A 21,885-nucleotide genomic window follows, 5' to 3' on the forward strand; every position below is an offset into this window, starting at 1 on the left:
ATTTTCCTGCTTTAATTATCTCATCCTGATCGAAGCATCCTGCGTCACTCAAAACACAGATTAAATCATAAACATATATCAAGTAGTTTCATCATCAAAATACGAGATTCAACAAAAATATCAGATATCATAGAAAAGTTGACATGTCAATAGATCAAGCGATATGCCGATGGAAAGGGTAACATGCCAGAGTTTCAGATAAAGTATTGAAAGATTGGACGACTTGCCAAAATAGCATACAATATGTTGAAAGCTTTGTAATTGTGCAGGATATGTTGTTGAATTATTAAAGTCTTGTTTAATGTCATTTTGGGTCAAACTAAGTTAGGATTGGGCCAAAACCATGCCAACTTGTTGATAAAGCCAATGGGCTTTGACCAAGGTTAAATTAGGCCTATTAGAAGGCTAAAACAATGGACTTGAGTTGGCTTGGACAGTGGTACTGTTAGGCCCAAGCGATGGTACCGTTTAAGTCAACCGATAAGCACAAACAATATTTGTCAGTGCTATCGGTAGTGGTACCACCTATATTGATGGTGATACTACTTAATATTTAAAAATTATGATAGTGGTATTGTCCAAAAGTCTAAAATTGTAATATCAAAAGTTATAACGGTAGTAATACCATGTGTCAACGATAGTACCGCCTATGCCTTAAAATTTCAAGGATTTAAATTTTTTGGCTCCATTTTTTAAGCCTCTTGGAGCCTATAAATAGCCTACTAAGGTTTGGTTGATGGAGCATCAACTTTTTGAGTTGGTGAAGTGTTGTAGCTCTCTCTTTGGATATTATTTGAGTCTCTTTCTCTGAGTTTAGAGGTGATTCTGAGTTATAGGAGATGAGAGATATTATAAAAGAGTGAGTGTAGAGGTTCTTTCATAAGCCTATTAAAAGGATAAAAGCTATAATAATGATAGTTGATTTTCATCCATTGGAAAGAAGATCGGTAGTGAAAGCCAATGACCTCGATGAAAGAGAAATCGAGAGTAGATATAGGTCGGAAAGATTGAACCACTATAAATCGATTTGTGTTGCTTCTCTTGATTTTAATTTGTTGTTACTTACTAATTTACTTTACTCACAATCCTTACTCACATTTTTTGTTAATTTCATTTCCAATATGGATTTATTAATGAACATTTAAAATCGATTGAAATTTACTGTAATACTAATTCACCCTCCCCTCTTAGTGTCATTATGATCCTAACACCTACTAGCCTAGGTTAACTTAGACCTATTCCAAGAATCAATCTTACCTTTAAGACTTCAACATAATATCAAAGGGCGATTTAAGAATTCTATGAGGGATGATCATAGTACTAAGGTATTTAAAATGGAACTTTCTCACTTTGATATTAAAGGAATGGACATCATGTCTCTTACCAACTCTCATGCTACGAGAAAAAAAAAATCATATTTACTAAGATTAATGAGTTGATTCATAAGAGTCTTATAAGCCTTGAGATTATCCTTAATGGTTTCGTAAAATCTTTTATTCACTCTAAAATATGTCAAAATATCATTTGCATATATAATATGAGAGAAATAGATACATTTTTAAATTTAAATAGGGTGAGCAACTTATCTTCAATAGCTTTATGAAATAGGCAAGAAAGGATTTGGGCCACAATGATATATAGATATGGGGATAATAGTCCCCGATACCCCTATTGTTCTTGAAATACCTTGAGCCCTTACAATTAATAAGATATAAAAGATATAAATAGAAATATAATTTTTAATCCAAGACACAAATTATATAAAATAATTTAAAAGAGTATAAATGTAAAGAATGACATCCTAAGAAAGACGATCATATTCTTTTTCAAGATCAATTTTAAACATAACTAAAGGAATCTTACCCTTATTTCAAACGTAGAATGAACCACATACTTCTACTTGAGAGAAAAGATGATTACTCAATATGAAACAAATTATTCAAGAGATATTTGATATGAGAAGCCAAAAACTTAGAAAACACATTATATACCACATTACCTACAGAAATGGGATGAAAAATATAAAATTTTTCTAGGAATTAAATATTTAGGGATGAAGACAAAGAAGGTTCTAGCCTAATCAACAAACAAAAAAGTATGAAAATATAATTAATTAAAGGCCTCAACAAGATAATCTTTTTTAGTATCTTAATGGTATTGATAAAATTTAAAAATATACCCATCAGTCCCGACTTTTACTAAAGTCGAACGACCTAAAAAACTTACAGATTTTATATTTGTTAAGGTATCTAATTAACTCAAAACCTTGATCATTAAGAATACTATTCATATTAGGCTAAAGGGATTTAGAATTAAAATAAAAAAAGGGCATATTCATATCCCCACCATAAAATTGAGAATAAAAGGAGATGAATTTATGAGAGATAAGCTTAGGTTGATAAATATACTATTGGTCACTCTGAATATTATGAATGAAATTCTACTTATATCTATCAATAATTAAATTATGATAAAATCTCATATCCCTATTCTCGTTCTTAATCTATTTAAACTTGATCTTAACCCAAGTCTTTAGGTAAACATACATAGTAAGAGTCTGAATGTGATTATAAAGGGATCCCAACTCTATAACATCCTTGTTTAAGATAATAGCAATGACATCTAGAAGCTCTAACTTATTAATATCAACCTTGACATTAATATCACCCACAGTATTCTAATTCCACTTAGACAAGACTCCTCTCAAGTAATAAAGGTTATTAAATAGAGAAAGCATCTAAATATACCAAATATGATGGTAATTTTGCAATGAGTTACTAATAGAATATATATTTTTCTAATGTATTTTCTTTCGGATATTTCAAGCTATGACTATAAATAAATGGAATAATTATGTTGTTTAACCTTGTCTTTCTTAATATTTTTATATATGAAAATGAAATATATAAACCTTATACTATATAAGATCATTGGACAAACACAAAATGATGGTGATTGAAGTATCCAATAATATGAGAATCCAATTTGAGAAGCCAAACTCAAAATAGGTCATGTTGAACTTAAAAGCATATATGTAGTTGTTAATATAAGAGAATCCAATAATATGCTTTTGTCCTATATCAAATTGTGTTGGATTGGGAAGAAGGAAGAAGAGGAAGCAGTGAAGGAGAAAGAAGAAAGAAGATGGATCAAAGGAGGGAGGAGGAAGAGGAGACAAAGTAGTGAGAAAGGACATGAAGAAAGAAGAGGAAAAGGATAAGAAAAGAGTATGTACCAAAGAGAGAAATGATGGCTAATGGGTGAGCACCATCCAATGACAACAACATAATGAGAAATATGGTGATTCTAAGGTTTTCATATATAATTTAGATTATATCACTTAAAACAAAAGCAATTCGTATACCGATCTACATCTAGACTAGTATGCATAATATGTTTTATACCATTTTAGGTGGTATGATGATTTTTGCTACATTTGTAATTTTGTTTGATGGATTTTACCTTCAATCATTTTATTTTGGAAAATCAAAATCTTGCCTAAAAAGAAAATCTTACTTAGATAAGCTTTGGTTAGTTTCATATGATCATCTCTTTTCCTCTTTTCTAGGTGTTCATATTATGATAAAAATAATATTATTTGTAATATAAAAGAATACCAACGATCACAAAACTTTTTTTTTAAGATATATATTAATGGGAGTAAATGTACTCATAGAAGCTTGCAATCAGCTTTGTACAACAAAAACTTCTACATGGCTTATTATATCTTTTCATAAGACATTCTAATTTTAGTGCTTATTATATCACTTTATAAAGCATCCTAGTTTTAATTTAATGATCATTTGTAAATAAGAATTCTAGAAATGATATTTTTTCTACTTTTATTTAATAATAATACTCTTATATCTATCTCCCCCAAAACCTCTTTCATAAATTATGGATCTTTTAAAGAGTATTCTAAGTGGATAATAATATAATTTTTTTTTAAGTAATCCAAAGTCTAAATAGTTCTCTTAACATATCAAGTTAAAATGTGATCAAAAGGTAAAAAAACCAATAAATTTTTATCAAAGTTTTAAAAACTGAAACAATCTACAAAATATTTATAAAGGTTTCATGTAGAATGTTTTTGATTTGAAGTTTAATTACCTTAGCTAAATAAAATTATAATAATTTTATAAATTTATGAAGTAGTGGAATCTATTTTAAGAACAATGTATCTCATATATTTTGGTTCTACCTTTTATAAACTCTTTTATACTCTTTATAAATATTTTCTAATTTACTTTATGGATTTCATAACTTATAAATTTAATTTAATTTTTTTGCTCTTTTATCTATTCTAACACATTTTAATCAAAATTATGTCAAAAATAGCAAAATTGACTTAAGGATAAATTAAATTGATATCTAATAACAACAACCTATATGATTATTTCTTGACAATACTATTATATTTTTAATAATTCATACTATATTTATTAAGATATTAATTAAAAGTATTATTTTATTATTTAATATATCATTATAGTCGTATTTGGTTTATTGATATTTTTATATTTTCTTTTGATAAAGGGAGAGAAAAGTATCTTAGTCTTTTACATAATCCAGCGAAGTCATCATTTTCTAAGTAAAAAGAAAAAAATAAAGAGTTTTTCTAATGATCTTATCTTATAAAAATATAATTTTATTAGTATTATATTTTAAAAATTAAAATTATGTAAAGATAATCTTGATATGCATAAAAGATATTTTAATGAAAGGACATGTCTCTTACAACAATATTAGTTAAATGTAACATTTGGGATGTTTTTTAGGCTCTATAAATAGAATTGTAAATGGCTATAGTTTATTAATTCATATTTCAATACAATTTCTCCTCTTTATTTTTAAAAAATATTATTATTATTTTTTTTTGCTACTTGGTATGCTAAGAGAGACTAGTTAACTAACTCAATGATCATGCTCGTAAGAAAGATAATATTTATTTATGTTCGCAAAAATAAGATGGATTAAATATTGAGATTAGAATCTCGATCAATCCGATATGTAAGGATGAGTTTTTCATATTAAGACATTGATTACATGTCTTTAAGTTCTTTCTAAACTTTATCTTTTTTATTTTTATTGTTTTAATATCTTATTTGTTTCTTCATCAAAATTTGTATATCATTGTTTTGCTCCAACAATTTAAGATGAAATTTTAATGAATTTTGGTTAGAATTATAATAATAAATTAATATAATTAAAAATGTTTAATTATCATGTTTTCTTAATAATTCAAGCATTTAACTATTTATCATCTGAATTAAGAATGGTTAGCATTTACCTCTAGTTTTGTCTAATTGTTCACTGTTTAATTTTTGTTGGATTAATTAGATGCATAATTTATGTGAATGAAGATTATACTAAATTTAACATTAAAAATAAGATATATTATAATTTGAGACTCAAAACCTAGTGTATTAATAAAAATATTATCAGTTTATAGATATTATTTAAAAATTAAAAAATCATAAAATAAAAATTTTCTTTTTTAGTGACAAATAAAAGAATATCAAATCTCATTATATTAATAATAATTTTAGTAGTTTAAAAACATTGCTTCGTACAAAACAAATACCACGTCTTGTTTCTTTAACATACAAATTCTAAAAGAGTAAGGTACACGAAATTTAACGTAGTTGATAGCTGTATATAACGGTGTGATGTCAAAATACCCGCTACGTAGATTGGGTAAATATAACGAAACGATTTTAGAATGTAACGTTTGGGCTGGGTGGCATCTATATAACCCGAGGGCCCACTCTGTTGCAATCACAACAACTTCTCTCCCCTCGCGCGCTCTCCTCCTCTCGGCTCTCGGCTCTCGGCTCTCGGCTCTCTCGTCGTTCTGCGAAGGTCGGAACTGCTCTCCGACGAACACGAACGGGCACAGCTGCGAGGGTCCTTCCCTTCGATTTTTATTGCGGTGATCTCATTCCTTTCTTTTTTCTCTTGTTTCGTTTCGCTTGGTTCTTCATCCGTCGAAATTTTGATTAGGGTTCAGAATTTTTGTTGGTCTTGGGGTTCTTTTAATCGATTCTTGGTTGTCGACTTTCTTGTGGGAAGATCGATCTTTCTGGTTTTCTCGATCGTTTTTCGTCACCTAGCCAGTCTCGTTCTGGTTTCGATTGGAAAATATGTCTTCTTCGCGTTCTAGGCGTGTGGAGTACGACCGCTTCATCCCGTTCCGGTCGGCGATGGACATGGACTACGCACGCTTTGCCCTAACCGGGCCTTCGAGACCGCAGCGTGATGGTTCGAGGGAATCCCCATCGAGCGTGGCGTACCAAAAGCTTCTTGATGACTGCATTTTGAAGAACAGGTCTCGTATCCTCGCTTTCAAGACTGCACCTGAAGCGCCGGCCAGCAAGCTGCCCCAGTTTGACGAGCCCATTCGGCCGCAGAAGAAGCAGCAGAGGCGAATCCCGAAAGAACCAGAGAGGGTTTTGGTAATCCACGGCTTGTTGGATGATAATGTTTTGAATCTCCTCGACTGGGGAAGCAATAATGTGTTGGCAATTGGCCTTGAGGACGCAGTGTATCTCTGGCACGCTGCAAACGAGTCGACTAAGCTTCTACAACCTGTAGAAGACAGAGGACCTATCACTTGCATCCGCTGGTCGCCAGACTGTGCAGTTCTTGCTGTCGCATTTGGCAATTCAGATTTAGACCTGATTGATCCAGCAACAGGACATGTCGTGGATGGGATGGAAGATGAGAACCAGGCCCCTGTGTTGTCACTTGCGTGGAGAAGTAATTCAATCTTGACAGTCGGAAGATTTGATGGCACTGTTGTTGATTATGACTTTAGAAAGGATGACATGTTCATTTGTTTTTATAATGAGCATCGGCGTGGAGTTTGTAGTCTTAAATGGTCCGTGTTGTTCGGGCGGTATTTGGCGAGTGGAGGGCAGGACAAACTAGTGCACATATGGGATGCCTGCATGCCTGTCTCACGTCACCATCCACGTCAACGTCAATGGCTTCACAGGATCAGCAGCCACACTTCCATTGTGAAGGCCGTTGACTGGTGCTCAACTCGGAGCAACCTGCTGGCTTCTGGTGGAGGTTGCAATGATCATTGCGTTAAGTTTTGGAACACCGTTAATGGTGCTTGCTTGAACTCGATTGATGCTGGCTCTGAAGTTTGTGCATTACTATGGGACAAAAACAAATCTGAATTACTGACCTCCCATGGTTCGCCGAACAATCAACTCACCTTGTGGAATTACCCATCCATGACGAGAGTGGCTGAGGTTTCCGGTCATTCATCCCGGGTTCTTTCCTTGGCTGGGAGTCCACTGGGAGGTGTAGTAGCTTCTGCAGCAGCAGATGAGACAGTCAGGTTTTGGAATATCTTTGAGACTCCCAAAATAACAAAACCTGAACTGCCCTTTGCCCAATTTAATGTCATAAGATGAAAAGGTGGATAGGTGGAAATGATTAAGATTCCAAATGGAAGACTTCTCTAGTGCTTGACATGAAGATATGTTGTTGGTAACATTGCGATGGGAAGTTTCGTGGTGTCAAAGAGGCAGTACATTTTCATACAAGCGCATGGATTCGAGATCTTCAAATATGAGCGCAACCGCCTAAGGTAAGTTAGAAGCCTTACAGCCTTTTACAGCATTTTAGTAGGCTTATTTACAACATGACTATCATTGCAGCTACGAGTCTGATTTTTGTTTCCTATTTATTGTTTATCATTTCATAGTTATCGATATGATTATTGCCCAATTGATGAAACATGTGGTCTATAATTTTTGCCCAATTGTTATGATCTAATTATGTGGTTTAAAGTGATTTCAATTTGCTTCTCTTGTGTTTCTTTTTTGTAAGTTACTATCTTTGTCTCATTTTTATTTGAGAATTTTTGTGCAGACTATATATTTTGTTGTGTATGCTAATCATGCATAATTAGATCAAACTGATAGATGCTTATTGTTTTTTTTTCTTTTTTGAGTTGAGATTTCGTATGATATTCAATATGACCTTGGTATCACATGAAGACATCACATTGCACACCTAAAAGAGTGTTTGACAATCGAGAGATCTATGCATTATAAGAGGTAATTGCCTATGGCCTTATGTTTCTATTTTTCTTTCCGACTATAAGTTTCCTATGATATAAGTTAAACTTAAGAATTTTATATTCTTTTAGGACTATAAAGAAACTTTGAAGATTGAACTGTGTAGCTCTATTGCCAGAACAAAGCACTTGCAATATGGCCTTAAGTATCACATAAAGATATCACATTGCCAAAACAAACTTTGAAGATTGAACCGTATAACAAACTTCAGATTTCCTTTTCCATTTTTTTTGAGTTGAGATTTCTTATAACATTCAATATGGCCTAGTTATCACATGAAGACATCACATTGCATATCTAGAAGTGTGTTTGACAATCGTGAGATCTATGCATTATAAGAGGTAATTGCCTTTGGCCCTATGCTTCTTTTTTCTTTTCTAACTATAGGTTTCCTATGATATAAGTTGAACTTCAGAATTTTATATTCTTTTAGGACCATTAAGAAACTTTGAAGATTGAACTGTGTAGCTCTATTGCCAGATCAAAGTACTTTCACATGAAGAATTTAAAATCTTGCTATGGTGTCTTTGCTAAATCTTTATTCACAGATACAAAGATATTAAAGCATCTTTGGATTTGCTTAGAGGGTGAAAATATGGAAACTTATGGTGTTGCACAACTATAATCATATTCAACAACTAAGAGATCTATGCATAATTTTGATCTAAGATGTAACTTCTTATGTCTTTATTTTTTGGGTGACTAAAGGTTCCCTAAAATATCCATTAGCCTTCAGATTTTTTATGTTGTTTTAGGACCATTCTAGAACCCATGAAAACTTTTATTTGGTGTAGATCTTATTTCACTACGGAGTACTTCATGTCACTTGAAATAGTGTTTTTTTTAATGTTTATTTGCATATACAAAGATACTAAAGCATCTCAGGATTTTGTTTAGAGGGTGAAAAAATTTAGAAAATTGTGGAGTTGCAAAACTAGAATTGTGTTTGACAATCAAAAGACTGTTGATCAACCACTCAGATATTGTTTAAAAAACTGTTCATGAAATGAATAATTTGAAATTTAAAATTTTTCGAAAATAAAGATAAGTTCAAGAGTGAAATCCAAGCCTAAAATTTTCTGTTTTTAGTAAGATGTGTCATAATTTCTATAGAAAACAGTTATTCAACCTAAGAGAACTACAAACCACAGTATATACCATAATAGTAAAGAGATACCAAACAAATAAATCTATAAGCTTGATAAAGGTGAGGCATTGTAATTCTATTTATTATGTTTTTCCCTGTGAAATGAACAAAAATATCAAATTTATATGTCTTTCCATGAATAGATTATGTCTTCTGCAACATAGATACACTTCTGATCCTAAGATAGGGCTTGAAAAATGATGTCAAATGGGATATAATGCAGTTCTAAAGTTTGGAAGTTAGCTTACTAGACCAACAGTTCATAAATGCTTCATTATAGTGATAGTGGAGTAGTTCGGGTCCTTCCGATTAACAGGATCTTCATTAAAGGTTTCGATTTGGATTTATCTTGCTGAATCAGCTGTAGTTGTAGCAGAGTGGTAGCAATGTTCATGAGCTTGATAGATAAGCTTGCTATGTTTCATATAAATGTTCACCAATTAATGACATGGCTACTATTCTAGTATTTTTCCAATTATGTTGTTGTGGTCATTTATCACAAGTTTCAGCATCCAAGCACTATATCTGAAATTTGCCTTTTGTAAGTATAACACCGACCTTTGAGTTGGTATTTCTTGTTTCCAACTTCCCTATTTGTTTATTGAGATTAAGGTAGCAGCAGCGGTTGTGATTATTTATTGCGATTCCAGTAATATCACATGTGGTATCAAGTTTAAATTTGACATGATAATTCCGATTGATTTATTTAAGTCATCATTTTTTTTAATAATCTATTGATGATCTTGTTGGTTGTAATGGAGAGACAAATTGAATATTGGGTAAGCATTTGAAGTTTCCATCACCAAAGTTACCATCCCTTCCAACACCTCTACCTCTGTGACCCTTGCCATTGTCATATATATATTGTAAACTATTATTGGCCTTATGGATAAGGCTAATGCGGCGGAGATTGATGATCCTCAGAAAGCTCCAGAGCTTGATCGAGACAAACAAGAAACTGCAGTGAAGCTCATGGCCAATGGTGCGTGCACCCTTTGCAACACGGGGAAGGTGCATATACAACCTTCTTTTTCTCTTGATTAATGGTTGTTGGTGTTTGAATTATAAAACTAGAAATCAGTTTTATGTTGTGAAATTATGTATTTTTTTATTGATGTGCATATGGTTAGCTCATCCTTATTATCCAGAATAATAATTATTCATACTTCTCAGATTTTGTTATTCTCCCCTCTGTTTCAAATGGTCTGAATATTTCGTACCTAACATGGAGCCATCAATAAAAGATCCTTCTACTAGGTGCTTGTTAGTGTTTGACTTGAAGCCTCACACTTTGAATATAAATTTGAGAGAATTTGTACATGAATGAACAACCAGTTTACTTTTTTTTCCAAAAGTGAACGACTTTATATAAAATCTCCAAGCTGATATGCTAGTCATTGTTTGTCATAAATGAACTAACAAAATGAAAAAAAGCAGGAAGAACTCGCAAGACTGAATGTTACATCTTTGGACAATGTATTATTCGAACTAGAAGCTCAGCCTAAACACACACTTTTCCTTCATTTGAATTAATGAATTGGTCCTCCCCTCTTTTTCTATGCTTTTTGAACTTCTTAATGAAATATTTCAAATTGTTTTGAAGAGTTCAATTATTCCAAGAATTACTTCAATGCATTTTAGTGATATACTAAGCGAACTGGTTTTGCAAAAAATTTATAAGTCATCTGTTATTTTTTTGTTGAGCCTGCATATAGATTTTAAGAAGGAATATGGACACCATTTTTAAGTTCCATCATATTTTTTTCCTCTTTTTCCCCTTTTCCTCCATAAATTTACGGTAAGGGTCTTTCCATAATTGTCAATATTATAACAAATGTCTACTATTAGTCATAATCATCAATATTTTCAGCTTCATACAATGAGATTTTGCCTAACGTCACTGATTATAGATTAAGTTGTTTGCAAATTGTTTCATGCTTAAAGATATTTCACCTCCAACAATTTTCTCATAGACTGTCATTTGTGATGCTTCAGTCATATGTTGAGGCTTACCTTTCATTCATGTTATGATCAAGGCACATTGCTTTTTTTTTTCATTCAGGGACAAAGAGACTTAGAGCATTGATGTTTCATTTACTGGAATTTGAGAATCAGGTTCAAGTATCCTTTCTTTGTTGAATATTTTAGTTACTCCTTTACTAGAAAGTATCTATGGTGGTTTCTCAAATTTTATCATTGAAAAGTCTAGTGCTCTAATTAATTCTCTTTCTTGTCTAACTTCTGGCCTGCCTCTTAACATTCTGTAATCTTTTTATCAAATTAGTTATAATTACTAACAAAGAATTATGACTTCTATTAGTCTTTCTATTTTGTAAGAAAGAAAAAAAGAGATCTTATCAAATTCTGGATTGCATTCTAGATATTGCTCTTCTATTACAGATCATTCATCAATAATATTTTTAGACATGTTTCGATTCCTTTAGACTTTGTTTTTTCTCCTTTTGTTATATTATTCATCAATAATAACATTCCATAATCTTTCGAACAAATTAGTTGTCATTACTCATTACTAACAAAGAATTGTGACTTCTATTAGTCTCTTTGTTCCATAAGAAAGCAAAAAAAAGACCTATCAAATTCTGGAATTGCATTTTAGATATTGCTCTTTATTATAGATCATTCATTGATAATATTTTTAGACACATTTTGATTCCTTTAGATTTTGTTTTTTCTCCTTTATTTGTGTGTTTTCCACTTTGCACTATTCTGGCTATATATTCTGTAGCTGATATTTAACTAATCGTTTCATCATTTTAAAACTGACAATTTATCATATTAATAATATAGGTTTTCCTACCTTGTTGGATTTGCATGTAAAGGTACTGAACATAATACCTTTGCTGTTGATGAGTCACTTAAAGACTTCGCACAATTAGCTGTTGGACTTTCAATTGTTGGCTCCACTTTTCAAAATTATTTTTTTTCCCACATTTGAACATGAGGCAGCAAATAGTTTCCTCATTGCTCTAAGTATGCATTTCTAGATGTCTAGAATTTAGGAGTATATTATTGCTTTGGTTGTTATGAACAAGGTTCATAATACCGTACCGTACCGGTGTTTCGACTTGGGCTCGGTACGGTACGGTACAGTGTACCGAGCGGTACACCTGATTTCAGTCCGTTAAACCCTCTGAAAATACCTGAAAATAAAAAAAAAGTTAGGACAGGGTTTTCAAGTTATAAATAAATATAGTAATAGTATAAGTTTAGCCAAATCAATGTAAATTAGGTAAGAATAGTATCACATATCTTTTTCGGGCTTTGAGGTAGTCTTGTTCGAGGTTCGTATTTCAGCCCATTATAGATTGAAATATCTATAGAAAAATCATTTGAATTGTTAGACTATTTTGTTACAATATAAACTCTAAAATTCAAATGAATTAAATAATCACATATGTAGATGTACCTGATTGTTGATTCTACCACCAAAACGAACGACGAGCCTCCACCTAATCTAACATTGGCTCTGAATCTTCATTGTAGAATTGGAGGTCAATGGGATCAATATGATTCAAATATGTAATTTTAATCCAATATGATTTAAATTATGATAAAATCATCATTTATCTACATTAATTAAACGATTAACATAGTTAATTTTTCACTAATTATTTCTCTTTCAACATTATAAACATGACAAATACCCTAATAGGTATTAAAGACATTGAATTGATATAAAATCGAATAAATTTCGATTAAATCATCATTAAAATGACTAATCACAGCATTAAATAACTTTAATAAAACTTAATTAAACTTATTTTACTATCATAAATATTATTCAATATTTAATATGCATGAAACACATTAATCATAATCTTAAAGATCTTAATTACTCTCTAATTAAAGAAAGCAAATACATACCTCTTGATTAGAAAACTCTTCCTCTTAATCTTCCTAAATTAGCCTCGATTGAATTCACAAATCATTGTTTTGTAGAGTTTAGGAGAGAAAAAGAAGTTTGAGAGAGAGTTTAAGAGACTATAATGAAATAGGGGAGAAGAATGACTTAAATAGAATGAGAAAGGGCTCCAACGGTCAAATTGACTGTTTGGAGCACTGTAGCACTGCTACAGTGCGGTAACGATCGAAATCGACCGTTACTGAGTTGTGCCGGGCGGTAACGGTTGAAATTTCGACCGTTACCGCCTGATATTATATCATATCGTCCGATACGGGTTTTTTTTGAATGTATCGCCTGGTAGCGGGCAGTCCGCGTACCGGTACGTACCGCCCATACCGGGCGGTACAATTCGGTATTGCAGACCTTGGTCATGAATATAGAAATTCAGAAAATAGATCTTTTTGAGATATTTTTTTTCTGCTGTTATGTAGTCCATTCTCTAATCTTATATAGAAAATATTTTATTGATGTCGGTCATCTAGATTTACGTGACATGCCATATTTAGTAATTTGTGCATCTTTGTGTATTTGCCTCGTTCAAGATTCAGATTGTTCATTGTACCAACAACAATAAGAAGTGAAGATATCATGGGTAGCTACTATCATTTTCTAAAATGTTGTATGATTGGTTATAACCATTGGGTGTCATACAATTTTAACAATGGTGACTTAGATTTATTTACTCTCAAGTGTTGGTGCTATCAGTTTTTTTGGTTATGTTAATGTTGCTCTGAGCTAGGAACTAGGTCAGAAATTTTTTTAAAAAAATTGAAGAGAATCTCAAGAAGTAAGAAATCATGAAGACAAATGTCCATCTTTAAATATTTTTATGATTTTAAATGGAATATTAAATACAGAGCTACTTTTCTTGTGATCTTAGAGTTCTCTCTTGGTGATTGTTATTTGTCATAGCTTGATAAGAATTAGTAACCAGATGACACTCACTTAACATGGGTTGTTTCTCTTTTATTTTCAAAATTTGCTATTAAGTAGATGCTAATACAGATAAATTCTAACGATTTATGACCTCTCCTCGACCTTTAGGTGTTAATGTTGGTGTGTTTGTCTTGATGAAATTTGGGACTCAATTGCTGATGGTTTCAGTTTGGTCATTTCTCAGATGATGGCGATTGCAATATGTGGATATGGAATTATGGAATAGTGTCACTTGGTAGAATATCTTTTCTTTGATTATTAGCTCTTATGTTGTCTAGATTCAACATCCAATAGCATTTTGTAGTGCTTATGATCAAGATTTTAGTTATGCTCACTGATCCGAAGTTTTTGTTTATGTTCACTTATCCAAATTGAGAGATTTACATGGGCTCTTGAAATGTTGCTGAAGTCAAGTCTGTAATTTTGTGCCCTTAATGTTGGAACTATAAATTTTTATGATGTGTTGTCAGTAGGAAGTTCTTATGCATTTATGATGCAATTATTACTATAGTTAATAAGGTTTTATAATGTGGCATTTTATATTGTTTGCTATGCTTTAGCTAAATTGACTTTACTCAACTCGATACTCAAAGAACATCCCTGTGTAATTTTTATGGTCCTTTTTGCTTATCATGTTATTACTTCTAAAATAATTAATTTATAATTCTATGATGGTAAATGTACAATGTGAAATATTAAGTGTAAATAAAATCTCACTCAAATTGAAATGACTAGCAAAGCAAATTATAAAGGTATCGTACAAAGCTAGTTGTTAATTGGAACATATTTGTGCAGCATTCAATTGATATCTCAAGAAAAGATGCTTCTTAATCAAGTTAAAACACATGTACTTATTCATACATTTTGAAGGTACACTCAATCAGTTACGTTTTGATATGGTAATTTGAAACTTTTATTTTTAGTCTCCATAGGTTAAGGCTTTGTAGAATCACTAGATTTGGGTATAAAAGTAGATGCATAACTAAATCATGACACCTTTGGCTCGTATCATATTCTTTTTTATCACTAAATAGGAAGCTAGCTACTTAGTTTTGATGAACATCTTCTATTGTTTATAAAGCAAATTGTCATGCCCTATAATTCTTTATGTTGTTTTTCTTCTTTTATTTTTTCATGTAATATGGTATCAAAACTTAATCGCTGACCCGTATGCTCGTCCCTCTTAGATTTGTATGCTATGTTTGTATGTAGTTGTTTTTGCTTTTCATGTACTTTCCAACTTCCATGAATGAATTGAATATTGGTACCAATTCTAACGCAATATGATGTGATATAACACAGAAATACAAAAATTGTTAGTTGAAATCTTTAGGAATGTACAATATATTAATTAATGCTAGCAAATGATCGGATTGATGTTGTCAAATTGACTGTGTTAGAACGTCAATCCTTGTCAATATATCATACCAACTCAGGCAGAACATCAATAACATCAATCCTTATTGTCAATATACCTTGGTTACTTTAATTATGGCTATCTAAAATCGAAACATGAAAAAAATATTGAGGAAAATAATTTGGAGTACATAAATTAATTTTTATGACTTTTAAACATAATACAGTTGTTTGAGGTAAAATTCCAAATTATTTTGTTCTGTTTAATGAAATTTGCCACCAAATTGGGAGTATAACTAAATTTCCTTTGTCATGAGAAAAAAATAATAGATAATTTTAGAAAGAAATATTGATAACAATTAAGAAGAAGTTGACAAAAACATATAACACAAACAAAACATATAAAATATTTAAAATAATTAGGAAAATATGATTTAATTGAAAGTAATTTGAAAAATATTTAAATAAGATTTAACACAATAAAAACATGGAAAATTAAAAATCTACTTATGTTGATAAAGATGTCAGGGAAATGTTTACAAATTTATGAAAATTAAAAATTTCACAAAAGTTGTCTTAGTCTAAGAATATATTTTCCTCAAATCTTGAAAGTCCATAATAATTTATCATACAATCAAAATCTTCAAGAGCATTCCTATAGACTACACCTACTCGATCCAAAACATAATTATCAAATAAGGGACATGACGAGTGCCTACTGGGCCTTTACCTGAACTTCATTAACTCAGACAAACATAGTTCACTCGATCAAGGATCTCTGCTAATTTCCTTGCCCTCAAACACCTATTGCATCAATGATAACATATTTTATAATTTAAAAGATACAGTCAACAAAGAAAAAATACTCTTAACATGTCTCCTTAGTTTTAATGTAATGCATTACTTAGCTTTTAAGGAATGAACATTTTGATTTTTTTTAAATAGATGTAATTGAAATAAAGTTTACAAAAGGTAGAATATGGTGATTAGGAATACTTGTTAATTGGCTAAAATATGTTAATTGTTGCCATTTAGTGTTTCTTCATTAAGAATTAATTATAAAAAATATAGTTATCATTTAATAAATATAAGGCATTGTTAGAGATTACATTTTAGAGGAAGGGAGACGTATAGTTGAAAAGGTCATTTTATAAATATAAAGCATTATTAGAGCTCAAATTTTAGCTGAAGAGAAGCATAGTTGAAATTTGAAAAGATCTACCAATTTTTCTTTCTAGCCTAAAATATCACATTCTAAATAAAGACCTTAATGATGTTTGATGATGTCTATAATCTATTGTTTGGACTCTAGATTATAGTATCTCTTTCTCTTTCATTCAAATTTGTTAATGATAAAAAATGACTAACAACTTGTTTGTATACCAGGCGGAACATGTTGGTATACTATCTTATCTACCGGTACCATACTACTCTGATATATTATTGAAACCGATATCGGACTGAGATTGAAAATATTATTTTTTGGTGTGTATTTTGTTTATTTCAATTTGTTTACAAGAGTAGTTCTGATTCATTTTTATGGGCATTAACTTTATTTCTGGTAACATGTGGAATTTTACTGCAAGACAACTACGTAGTTTGCTAACATGGCAACCAATTTTAGTGACTAAGACTTTTAGTTAAAAGCAAGGGCTTTTCAATTTTAGTTATTTTGGGTTACATGAATGAACAAACAGTGTACTTTCTTTTCTCAAAAGTGGACAAATTTAAATATGTAAGATGATATGCTAGACATTGTTTGTAAAAAATGAACTAACAAAATGAAAGAATGCAGGAAGAACTCGCAAGACTCTGAACGTTTACATCTTTGGGCAATGTGTCATTTGAACCAGAAGCTTAGCTTAAACACATACTTTACTTTCATTTGAATTAGTGAATTGGTCCCCCCTCTCTCTCTTTGTTAAGTCTTCTGAAATTTTTAATGAAATATTACAAATTTGTTTGAAGAGTTCAATTATTCCAAGAATTACTTCAATGCATTTCTGATTTTAGTAAGATGCGTTATAATTTCTGTAGAAAGCAGTTATTCAACCTAAGAGAACTGTAAACCACAGTATATATCATAATAGTAAAGAGATACCAAACAAATAAATCTATGAGCTTGATAAAGGTGAGGCATTGTAATTCTGTTTATTATGTTTTTCCCTGTGAAATGAATAAAAATATCAAATTTACATGTCTTTCCATGAATAGACTAGGTCTTATGCAACATAGATACACTTTTGATCCTCAGATAGGGCTAGAAAAATGGTGTCAAATGGGATATAATGCAGGTTCTAAATTTTGGAAGTTAGCTTACTAGATCAATAGTTCCCAAATGCTTCATTATGGTGATAGTGGAGTAGTTCGGGTCCTTCCGATTAACAGGATCTTCATTGAATCTGTAGGTTCTGATTTGTGATTGTTTCAGACTATGGGATTTATCTTGCTGAATCAGTTGTAGCTGTAGAAGAGTAGTAGCAATGTTCATGAGCTTGATAGAAAAGCTTGTTATGCTTCATATAAATGTTCACCAATTAATGACATGGCTACTATTTCAGTATTTTTTCAATTCTACTGTTGTGGTCATTTACCACAAGTTTCAGCATCCAAGCACTATATCTGAAATTTGCCTTTTGTAAGTATAACACCGACCTTTGAGTTGGTATTTCTTGTTTCCAATTTCCCTATTTGTTTACTGAGATTAAGGTAGCAGCAGCGGTTGTGATTATTTATTGCGATTCCAGTAATATCACATGTGGTACCAAGTTTGAATTTGACATGATAATTCCGATTGAATTATTTAAGTGATCATTTTTTTAATAATCTTTTGATGATCTTGTTGGATGTAATGGAGAAACAAAATGAATATTGGGTAAGCATTTGAAGTTTCCATCACCAAATTTACCATCTCTTCCAACACCTCTACCTCTGTGCCTCTTGCCACCGTCATGTACATCTTGTAAACTATCATTGGCCTTATGGACAAGGCTAATGCGGTGGAGATCGATGATCCTCAGGAAACTCCAGAGCCTGATCAAGACAAACAAGAAGCTCGTGGCCAATGGTGCGTGCATCCTTTGCAAGAAGGGGATGGTGCATATACAACCTTCTTTTTCTCTTGATTAGTGGTTGTTGGTGCTTGAATTGTAAAACTAGAAATCAGTTTTATGTTGTGAAATTATGCATCGAAGAACAAGAGAATGAATGTCTTACAAATTACCAATGAGATCGTCTAGTATTTTTTTTATTAATGCACATATGCTTAGCTCACCCTTGTTATCCAGAATAATAGTTATTCATACTGGTCAGATTTTTTTTGTTTCCCTCGTGTTTCAAATGGTTTGAATATTTCGTGCTTGACGTGGAGCCATCCAGAAAAGATCCATCTACTAGGTGCTTGTTAGTGTTTGACTTGAAGCCTCCCACTTTGGATAAAAATTTGAGAGAATTTGTATATGAATGAACAACTAGTGTACTTTTTTTTCCCAAAAGTGGACAAATTTAGATATCCAAGCTGATATGTTAGATATTGTTTGTCAAAAATGAACTAACAAAATGAAAGAATGCAGGAAGAACTCGTAAGATTCTGAACGTTTATATCTTGGGGCAATGTATCATTCGAACCAGAAGCTCAGCTTAAACACACACTTTACTGTCATTTGAATTAGTGAATTGGTCCCCCCTCTCTCTCTCTCTCTGTTAAGCCTTCTGAATTTGTTAATGAAATATTGCAAATTGTTTTGAAGAGTTCAATTATTTCAAGAATTACTTCAATGCATTTTAGTGGTATACTAAGTGAACTGATTTTGCAAAAAATTTAGAAGTCATATGTTATTTTTTTGTTGAGCCTGCATATGGATTTTAAGAAGGAATATGGACACCATTTTTAAGTTCCAGCATATTTTTTCCCTTTCCCCCCACAAATTTACAACCTTAGCTTGTTAAGGGTCTCTCATAACTCTCAATTTTATAGCAAATATCTACTATTAGTCATAGCAGACATTTGTTAGCAATATTACAGCAAATGTCTACTATTATCATAACTGTCAATATTTTCAGCTTCATACAATGAGAGTTTGCCTAACATCCCTATGATTATAGATTAAATTGCCAGCAAATTGCTTCATGCTTAAAGATATTTCACCTGCAGCAACTTTCTTATAGACTGTCATTTGTTATGCTTTAGGCACATATCTTGTTTTTTCATTTAGGGACAAAGAGACTTAGAGCATTGATTCTTCACTTATTGGAATTTGAGAATTAGGTTCAAGTATTCTATTTTTGGTTGAATCTTTTGGTTACTCCTTTACTAGAAAGTATCTATAGTAGTTTCGCAAATTTTATCATTGACAAGTCTACTACTCTAATTAGTTCTCTTTCTTGTTTCTATGGTTATGTTAATGTTGCTTTGAGCAAGGAATTAGGTTAGAAAATTTTTAGAAAAAATTAAAGAAAATCTCAAGAGGTGAGAAATCATGAAGAAAAATATCAATCTTTAAATATTCTTGTGGTTTTAAATGGAATATTAAATGTAAAACTACCTTTATTGTTATCTTTGCATTCTCTCGTGGTGATTGTTATTTGCTGTATTTTGATAAGGATTAGTGACCAGATGATACTCCCATAATATGGGTTGTTTCCCTTTTATTTGAAAAATTTGTTGTTAAGTAGATGCTAATACAGACAATCCAACGATTTATGGACTCTCCTTGACCTTGCGGTGTTAATTGGTGTTTGTCTTGATGAAATTTGGGACTAAATTGCTAATGGTTTTAGTTTGTTCATTTCTCATATGATAACAATTACAATATGTGGATATGAAATTATGTGATAGAGTCACTTGGTAAAACGTTTTTTCTTTTGATTATTAGCTATTATGTTGTCTAGTTTCAACTTCTAGTAGTAATTTATAGTGCTTGTGATCAAGATTTTAGTTATGCTCATTGATCCCAAGTTTTTGTTTAGACTCACTTATCCAAATTGAGAGATTTACCTGGGCTTTGGAAATGTTGCTTAAGTTAAGTGTCCAATTTGTGGCCTTGATGTTGGAACTATAAATTTTTATGATGTTGTTAGAAAGAAGTTCTTATGCATTTATGATGCAATTATTACTATAGTTAATAAGGTTTTATAATGTGGTATTTTATATTGCTCTATGCTTTAGCTAACTTGACTTTACTCGAGACTGAAAGAACATCCTTATGTAATTTTTATGCTCTTTTTTGCTTATCATGGTATTACTTCTCTAAAATAATTAATTTGTAATTCTATGTTGGTAAATGCACAATGTGAAATATTAAGTGCAAATAAAATCTCACTCAAATTGAAATGACTAGCAAAGCAAATTATAAAGGTATCGTATAAAGTTACTTGTTAATTGAAAAATATTTGTGCAGCATTCAACTGATATTTCAGCAAAATATGCTTCTTAATCAAGTTAAAACACATGAACTTATCCATACATTTTGAAGGTTACACTCAATCAATTGCGTTTCGATATGGTAATTCGAAACTTTTATTTTTAGTCTCCATAGGTTGAGCCGTCGTAGAATCCAGTGATTGCAAAAGGCGCTTGGGCGCTCGCCTAGGCGCTCGGGCGAGGCGAGGCGAGGCCCGAGCGCCTCGCTAATGTCCCAGGCGACGCGCTTCAAACAGGCACCGCCTGGGCGCTCGCCCGAGCCCAGGCGCTGGGCGCTTCGGGCGAGCGCCTGGGTAAACCAAGGCGACCGAACCAGAATTTTAGGTCTGGTTCGGTCCTGGTTCGGTTGTTAGTTGGTTTAATCGAACCAACTAAACCGATATAACCCCAACCCTAACCCTAACCCTAACCCAACACTAACCTGCTGCCGCTGCCGCTCTCGATCCCGATCCCGATCGCGATCTCATCGCTCGCTGTCACTGCTCCCGCTGTCGCTGCTCGTCGTTGTCGCTGCTCACGCCTCCTGCGAGCCTTCCCGCTGCTCACACCTCCTGCGAGCCCTCTCGCTGCTCGCGCCTCTTGCGAGCCCTCTCGCTGCTCGCGCCTCTTGCGAGCCCTCCCGATGCTCACGCCTCCCGCGAGCCCTCTCGTTGCTCGCGTCTCCTACGAGCCCTCCCGCGAGCCTTCCCGCTGCTCGCGCCTCCCTCGAGCCCTCCCGCTGCTCACGCCTCCCGCGAGCCCTCCCGTTGCTCGCGCCTCCCGCGAGCCCTCTCGCCTCCTGCGAGCCCTCCCGCGAGCCTTCCCGCTGCTCGCGCCTCCCTCGAGGCCTCCCGCTGCTCGCGCCTTCCGCTCCCTTTCCCTTTCCCGCCGCCGCTCGCCGCTGCTGCTGCTACTGTCGTTGTCGCCGCTCGCTGCTGCTGCTGCCACTGCTGCCGCCGCTCGCCGCTGCTTCCTCGTTTCTCCATCAGGCTCAGTATACTCTTAATATTAAGTTTATTTGAAT

The 21,885-nt window shown here is 32.8% G+C and overlaps 1 protein-coding gene across 1 annotated transcript; it reads left to right on the forward strand.

Annotated features, from left to right (window-relative positions):
* The first annotated feature begins 5,805 nt into the window (after positions 1–5,805).
* On the forward strand, positions 5,806–14,560 carry LOC135628820 (cell division cycle 20.2, cofactor of APC complex-like). The gene is made up of 3 exons (XM_065135746.1): positions 5,806–10,254; positions 11,306–11,358; positions 14,289–14,560. Exon 1 carries the CDS (start codon positions 6,144–6,146, stop codon positions 7,425–7,427), a length of 1,284 nt encoding a protein of 427 aa, XP_064991818.1. The 5' UTR covers positions 5,806–6,143; the 3' UTR covers positions 7,428–10,254; positions 11,306–11,358; positions 14,289–14,560.
* The last annotated feature ends 7,325 nt before the right edge of the window (positions 14,561–21,885 follow it).

This window comes from Musa acuminata, chromosome BXJ3-1 (genome assembly GCF_036884655.1).
Source record: "Musa acuminata AAA Group cultivar baxijiao chromosome BXJ3-1, Cavendish_Baxijiao_AAA, whole genome shotgun sequence".
NCBI lineage: Eukaryota > Viridiplantae > Streptophyta > Magnoliopsida > Zingiberales > Musaceae > Musa > Musa acuminata.

Coding starts and splice junctions, on each gene's coding strand:
- LOC135628820 (XM_065135746.1), top strand. CDS start 6,144: ATGTCTTCTTCGCGTTCTAGGCGTGTGGAGTACGACCGCTTCATCCCG.